General features: G+C 42.7%; 1 protein-coding gene and 1 non-coding gene across 2 annotated transcripts; both read right to left on the bottom strand.

Annotated features, from left to right (window-relative positions):
• Positions 1-3,024: 3,024 nt before the first annotated feature.
• On the bottom strand, positions 3,025-4,917 carry RPL37 (ribosomal protein L37; the record flags this gene model as incomplete). The annotated part of the gene is given in 3 exon segments (NM_001290620.1): positions 3,025-3,140; positions 4,463-4,547; positions 4,781-4,917. Coding segments are annotated over 3 exon segments (292 nt in total), but the record flags the coding sequence as incomplete, so codon positions are not given.
• Positions 3,222-3,301, bottom strand: LOC122232386. The gene has a single exon (XR_006209745.1). It is a non-coding gene; the product is annotated as a small nucleolar RNA SNORD72 (small nucleolar RNA).
• Positions 4,918-8,046: the final 3,129 nt, after the last annotated feature.

The raw sequence follows: 8,046 nt of genomic DNA, 5'->3' as shown, positions 1-8,046 counted from the left end.
TGAAGTCGGATGCTAACCCGACTGAGCCACCCAGGCGCCCCTCCAGCCTAGCCTTCTAACTAGAACTGCCACCAGGTTTATTCAATTCCTTCTGAACACTTCATGATGTCCCAGAGGCATTGCAACAAAACCCGAGTTTAGTGTTTCCCCCTCTTGCCTCCATTCTACTCTACTTCCTCAGTGAAATGAACAAATCACCTCTTTGCCATGGCCAGAAAACTGTCATCAAAAATTCCTATCTCCCTGGTAATATTTTTGCATATATGATCTCATGGAACGTTCACACAGCCTGTTACAGAAGGAAATGGGAGGGGGGCTGGAAACTCCCTTTGATTTAGATATTCTCGTTAGAGATCTCCCTAATACAGCCAGTCCTGCCACTACCTTAGCCCACTTCTCATGATTTTCACACCATTTCAGAACCTGCTTCCTGATTTTCCAGCTTCAAGACTCATGACATCCACATCACCACCTTCCACATTTATCTTGATAATGAAAACTAACCTTAGTGCCACTGGGGGGTCCAAAACCTTCAATGACTTCTCATTACATTAGCACTTTAATTACTACTTGAAACTTTTCTTCATCTGCTCACAGCTTACTTACACCTCTAGATTCTTCCCTCTTGACAAACCACACTATCTGTGATTAAAGGACCAAGCAAATAATACATGACACAAGGCACTCAGTATTTCTGGTTCTCATTTCAGCCACACGTTGGTGATACTCATCTGGTCCTGAGTAGCCTCTGCCCAAGAAACAAATTCCTCAGCAGTTCAGCAAGGTGATTAGGTGGCTCAGGTGTCCCTTTTACGGTCTCAATAGAATTAAGTGGGGCATCTTTTGTCAGACTGGGACCTACTGCCCAAACCTCAACCAATCCTCAGGATATCATCCAATTCATCAGACATGAACTTCTGCAAACTGACTCAACTGAATACACCTGTTTGCACTCTTCAGAATGTGCCAACCCAGCCCCATCTCTTTCCCACTGCTTCTCCCTGGGCTTTAAAATCACTTTTAATTCATCAGGGCGGTTTCATTTGGTCCATGTGCCTTCCATGGTCTGTGGGGAGAATTACCACGGAGCCAGAGTAGTTTTCAAAACTTACTCTGTGCTAAGGGTCACACGCATTGGCAAATGAAGTAAGCTCACCTTATACTCCAACACACAGGCCTTTGTTAATGCATCCCTGCCTACCAGTCCCCACACCCCCTTCCCCTTTGCACCAATGCTTTTCCTGACCTAGTATTCAGTTAATTCCACAGGTCTTCAGGTCAGTGCTCATTTGCCTCAAAGCCTAGTTATTCTATACTGGCCATTACCTATCTTAATGGGTCCCTCCATCATTCAGGAACCAACTAGCAGTAACACTGGAAGATTTCAGAAAGACTTTGCAATCAAGTCAGATTATTTCAGTTCAGTTCTCTCAAGCCGAAGTATAGCTAAGCCGTGAACGATGGAGGGTTAGCATGCAAATGTACCATGCAGTCAAAAATCCACGTGTAAATTCAATTCCCCCCAAACTTAACAATGGACAGGAAGTTTTACTAGTTAACAGTCAACATACATTTTATATATGTATCATACACCATATTCTTACAATCAAGCTAGATATAATGTGAAGAAATCATCAGGAAGATGTCTGTAGTGCTATACTGCATTTATTGAGACAGTTCAAACCTGGTTGTTCAAGGACCACCTATAGGTTTTAGATCAAAAGCAATTTCATAAACTTGAACCTAATTATTTTCAGTTGTCTACTGTAAAAGCACCTTTGCTTAACTATTTGACTGTGCTCACAAACACATGAAAGTTACCATTAGCCTTCTAGTTTACCAGTGAGCAGAGGCACTGAAGTTAGGAAAATCACACTAACAAATGATGACAGCCAAACTCCAGGAACCATACTCTTAATAGATCCCTAAAGTACAGAGCTCTGTCATTTCAGATCTTGTATCAGGAAGCCCAATATCGGTTTCTATCAGCAGGGGCTCCTGTACAATTGAGTGTAAGCTGTGATCTGAAGTATGAGTTAGGAGCTAAAGAGAAAATCAGGAGGGCAAAACTTAGCTAGTATCCTGGCAAAGCATTATAGGGTGCAGTAAAGTAAGGTTAGCAAGGCACTGAAGATCATGAACATCCTCCACAGGTCAAGTTGCAATCAATGAAAGCTGTAATCAATGAAAGCTGTAAGTTAGACAGTACTTGACCACTCTATTTTATGGTGACTGTTCAAACACTTGTGCTCCACATAATCTTCTCTGCTGTCACTCCAACTAAGTTGGCCTTGTCACATTTCAAATAACGGACAATAAACCACCAGAGCTGGGAAAGCATGGTAAAAAATTTCAGAGCACTTTAACACAGAAAGATCAATGATCATTTGAGGGTTACAAAAATTCTCCTGGGGACCTTATTTATCATTGCCTTTTGTCCACAAATCTACGTTTACATATTTCGCTTTCCTTTACTTTCTATTCAATCCACTGTGTTTGCATATGGCCCTACAGACTTTCTCTTAACCCACCCAAGTGTTTTGGACTCCCACCTAGCAAGTAGCTTCAGGTATTCACTCAGCTGGCCACCTTAAATAACACATAAGCCTGTATACTAGACACCAACCAACCGTTCTGGAGACTCTATGAGCTAACATCACCTTTCCAAAACTCATTCAACACCTGTCCTTCACGTTCTCACTGGTACTCCAAATCCTATCACATAGGATTAATGACCACTCTCCAATCATTAGACTATAGCAGATAAAGGCTACTAAAAGCACTTATGCTTTCTCATTTACTCTAACATTTTAAATATCCATGTATGTCACATGAGCTCTGCTGTACTCATACTTTCTTTCCATTATCTTCCAGTGTTGTCTGCTTGAAGACAACCCAGGTCAAAACTAGTGCCCCAGAACAGTAACTTAACAAGTAACTCTAATATTAAGTTGTCCTATCCCCAATCCTACAGTAATTCACTGATACTACAAGGCAATTAAAAATACCTTAGCACACCACACATTTTTTAAAACCAGAACATTTATTGTGTGACTAATCCTTGAAATCCTTAAGATGAACTGGATGCTGCAACAGCTGCCCTCTTGGGTTTAGGCGTTGTTCCTTCACGGAATCCATGCCTGCGTAATGTTAAAAACAAAACCATTACTTCAGCAACTCCAATATTTACATTTCAACTTTTACTAATACAGATTTAAATGAGCTTATCTCAGTTGAATGCTGAAATCAGTATTAAATTCATATGTTCAGACATTTATTTTTACAACATCACAGATAAGCTGCAACATTTTATTTACTACTTCTGCATCAAATCACCCATTTTAAGCATATATTTAACTGCAACTGGAAAAAAGGTCAACAATTTATTTGGTTGTACTGATCACTGGGCCAGTACTTCTCTTCAGATTAAGAGCCCTAAGGTTATTTGTGAAAATGTGTCCCTAGGCTATTAGGCAGTATCCTTTAACCAAGGCAAAAAAAGGAGCAGGTTTAATGGCGGATATTTTCTAAACTGCTTAACTATGCTTTACATTTTTAACTTTTAATATGCATACACACTAAGGCAATTAAAAATACCTTAGCACACCACATATTTTTTAAAACCAGAACATTCATTGTGTGACTAATCGTTGAAATCCTTAAGATGAACTGGATGCTGCAACAGCTGTAGTTATCCCCCTTTTAAAGACTTCTGATCAGTTCATGCTCTTAAACGGACATTAAACTAGCAGACCACTCAATGCTAAGCCCACACTACTGTACAATGCTTTTAAGGGCAAAGAAAGGTCATCTCAGCACATGAACACAAACACATGTAAGTGTGTAGTGTTTACAAAGCCTCAAAATTCCTTGTTATCTTTTAAAATTAGAAAATCTGGAATTGAGGGGGCAAAGGCCAGGGATTCTCCAACAAAGAATGATCTTAGTTGAGACCTAAGACACCTTAAAAGATGCCGTTAAAATGCAGTTTCTCTGAAAGTCCAGGTTGGAGCTGAAATTCTGCATTCTAACTCTAAAGCCTGGCTTTGACAAGACAGAAAGGTATCTTTCATTCTATACTAATGCAATAACTATGACAGTTTTCTATAGCAGATTTGCTCAAAGCCACAGAAGTGAAGGCCTGACCCCGGCCTCATTCACCACTACTGTCCTGACAAATTTTGGTGAGAAAGATGTAGATTATCCCTGGTATTATTACATTTGAGGGAGTCTAGCTCAAATCACTCTCCATGTTTATAGCTTATACTATTGCTCACTGAAAGATTAACAAAATGCAGATTAACTGATCTGAAGTTTACAGTGGCAGCAAAAAAAACAAACAAAAAAAACCTTCCAATGAGTCATTCCCACCAACCAGGGTAGTATCCCTAGTTTACAGTAGATAAAGAGGTTCTTGTTTAAGCTCACAGAACCAATTAGGATAGAAACACAAAAACTGTACCTGAATCTGCGGTATACAATTTTTAGGTGCCTCATTCGACCGGTCCCAGTGGTATTTCTTCTTTTAGCCTTGGCACTCCAGTTATCTAAAACATAAATTCAGGTCAGGTTCTAACTGGTTTTTCCTACACACGTTGTAGGCACTGTCGGTCAATATACTTTAAAAAGTGCCTTGTTTTTTAAATCCACTTTGTCCACATACAGATGCACTTTTAAGTACCAAGTACTGCCCAAAGCCATGCCCACTTAGGTACAACGCAGACTATTAACATCCCTTCCAACAGCTAACACAGTTGTGTTGAAACATCAATCAACTTACACTTTCTCTTTCGCTTGGCAGGATAGCCACATTTGCCACAGGTCGACTTCTGAAGGTGGTAGGCCTTCGAGCCACAGCGGCGGCACAACGTGTGCGTCTTATTGCGACGCTTTCCAAACGATGACGTCCCCTTCGTCTGCAAAGGGGATGAACGATTCGTTGATCTAATAATTTCTATATGAATTCCGATGTTTTCAAGATAAGAAAATTAACTCTTTAAGATTTTTAAAGACAGTCTACGGCTGAAACTGCAGCGGAAGCTTCTAACTTTTTAAATGCTAAATTAACTACCAGCATTTCACGTTACCTAAAGCCTTCTGCAAGAGTTGCTGTATTTTGAAATCAGCTACTTTTTTTTTTTTTTTTAAAGAGAAAAAAAAAACGCAAGTCGCAAGACGAAATAAGGTGGTGGTTTTCCTACATATTCCGACCCCCAAAATCTAAGAGCTCCTGCCAGGTCTCCCCTTCAATGAATTCCTTTGCTTACAGAGCCAAACACTCCCAAAACATGCTTCTTTTTCCAGTTCTCATCCGAGGACAGGGCTGGGGGAGTTCCCCCAAAATCAAAGGGAGCAAGGGACCGAGACTGGCGCCTGCTCCACGGCTGCAGATTGAGTACCCCAGTTACAGTTAGGAGCCATTCTACTGGCCCCGTTGCTCCCCACCCGCTCCCCTTATCAGGAACCTTGCCGACCCCCTAAGGATGGCAAGGAGGACAACGCAGAGGATGAGGATGGAAGGCGATTCCAGAAACCCTTGAAAGAAACTCACCATCTTGTTTCCGCAACCGAGACCAAAGAGGCCGGAAAAGAAGGCACTTCCGCTATATGGTGGCTCAGAAGCTTCCGCCCAGGCAAGTACTTCCGGCGGGAACGGTGCACCGTTCTCAAACGCCCGTAGCGCAGTGTGGGTGGGTCTAGAGGAGGATCCAGAGCCAGGCGGAGCCAATAAGGGTTTCAGGACCGGGTGGCGGGAGGGCTCACAGCTTCCTGGTGTCCGAATGGGTGTGACTTCGGTGGACCCGCCTTGGCCGAGAGCAATGTTCACGCCAGAGCTGCGTTCTTTGTGCGCCTGCTCATTTTCTTCCACCTTCTTGGGTTCTCAGAGTTGTGGCCACACCGCAGATTTCAGTGGGCAATCTAGGGGTGCCCGTGCTGACCCTGCGCTACCGGCGTGAGGTGTTGGGTTCGGGATGGGACTGGAATCCCCAGCTGGGAGAAACTAGCGCTTCTGGCTAGACGCTCTTGGCTGAGCCGGTTCTTCCCTAGAGGTCGTCAGCGGTATGGAGAACACGGACCGGCCTCTGAAGAGCTTGGTTCCGAATCTAAAAACAAAGGCGCATCATGTTTTTTTCTGGCTGTAGTAATTTAGTGGCAAGTATTTTGATCTAAAATTATATTGTGTCCAGGGAACCTGTAGATGTAGTTTCCTGCACCCTGATGTGAGGAAATCTGATTTGGCCCCTTTAGGTAGGGCCTGGCAGTCTGTACTTAAGCACTTTTATTATTTAAAAAATAAAAAAATTTAAGAGAGCACGTGAGGGTGGGGGAGAGGGGCAGAGGCAGGGAGAGAGACAATCCCCAGCAGGATCAGCTCAGGGCCCAACCTGGAGCGTGGTCCCACTACTCTGGGATCATGACCTTAACCGAAATCAGTATTTTGTTGCTCAACAGACAGAGCCATTCAGGCGCCACTAATTTGTTTCGTTTTAAGCCTCTTAAGTTTGTAGGAACTTACTAGAACCGTAGTAAGAAACAGCACCTAATGCAGAAAGTTCCTGGAATTGCAATTTAGTCTGGGCACTTAAATGTTGGCCTCCTCTTTATCCCTTAGCTGCTGATCCCTCATCCCCGACCTGCCACTATCTCGAGGACAGAGACTGCCCTGTGAACATTTTTGTTCCCAGCCCCTAGAAAAGAGTCTAGTACTTAAACAGCAACTGTTAACATGTTCAAATTAAATGTCTGATTTCTAGAGTTCATTTTGTTCTGCTAGCAGTTATTCCATTACCTTTGCTAATATTTCACAAGTGACAGCCACTGAGGTGGCTCTAATGCCGTGGGGACCTACAGAAGCAAACAAATCTAAGCCTGTAAATGCCTCCACGTTGGGAAAGCAAAACATTAAGGAGAGAGTGCCTGGCAGTCAGAGCACCCGACTCTTGGTCTCAGGGTCTTGAGTGGGGGCGTAGAGAGGACTTAAAAAAACAACGAACCAAACAAAAAACAAACACAAAACCACTAAGGACAACCAATTAAAACTAACTAGGCTTAAAGTTACACCCAATCAAGTCCTTGCCTTTCTTTGCTTCTGCACTTTCTGTTTTCCCAGGCTCTTGAAGTCTGAGACTCCTAACCACTTCTGGTTTGACACTGCCCTATTAGAATTGCTCAAACAAAACTCTTCAAAATTTAAATATGCCTCGGTTTATCTTTTAACAACCCCTTGTGATTACATTGGCCCCACCAGATAACTTCCTTAGCTCAAGATCAGCTGATTAGCAACCTTAATTACATCTGCAACCTTAATTGTCCTTTGCCATGTAACCTAACATATTTATAGGTTGTGTTAATAAGGACATAGACAGGGGGGTGGGGGGGGGGGGTGGCATTCTGCCTAGCACAGGTGTCCGAATAAGTGAGCTTAGAAAAGGTAGGGCAGGTGGCAACCACTGAGGAACCAAAGCAGTATGACTGGCACTGTGTGAGATTCTTTTTTTACTCTCCCAGTTGTAGACAGGGAAAGTGAAATATTTTTCCTCTTTGATGTAAAGTAGTTGTTTTTGGTGTGCTTGATTCCACGCTATTTCAGTCCTAGTCAGGTTAACCCTTAGCTCTGCAAAGCCAATTCAGAACCTCCAGGTTCCTGTCTAAATGCCATGTTTAGGTCAGGAGTAAATCAACTTCTGAAACATGATATATGCTGCTACCTAGGTATTTGCTCTATGACATGTTGCCTTTCAGCAGAGAATGATGGAGACTACGTAAACACTGCATCCATGATTCTGATACAATCCAAGGCTCTTGACCACCAGAACTTGGCACTAGCCCTCCTTTTCCCCCCACCTATAGTAAATGAAATTACTGCTGACTTTTCTTTTTATTTTTTTTAAAAATGTTTATTTTTGAGAGAGAGAGATTGTGAGCAGGGGAGGGGCAGAGAGAAAGGGAGACACAGAATCCCAAGCCCAAGCAAGCTCTGTACTGTCAGCACAGAGCCCAACATGGGGCTCAAACTCATGAACCGTGAGATCATGACCTGAACCG

This window comes from Panthera tigris, chromosome A1 (assembly GCF_018350195.1).
Source record: "Panthera tigris isolate Pti1 chromosome A1, P.tigris_Pti1_mat1.1, whole genome shotgun sequence".
NCBI classification, from domain to species: Eukaryota; Metazoa; Chordata; class Mammalia; order Carnivora; family Felidae; genus Panthera; species Panthera tigris.
This window is presented reverse-complemented; position numbering and strand designations above follow the sequence as displayed.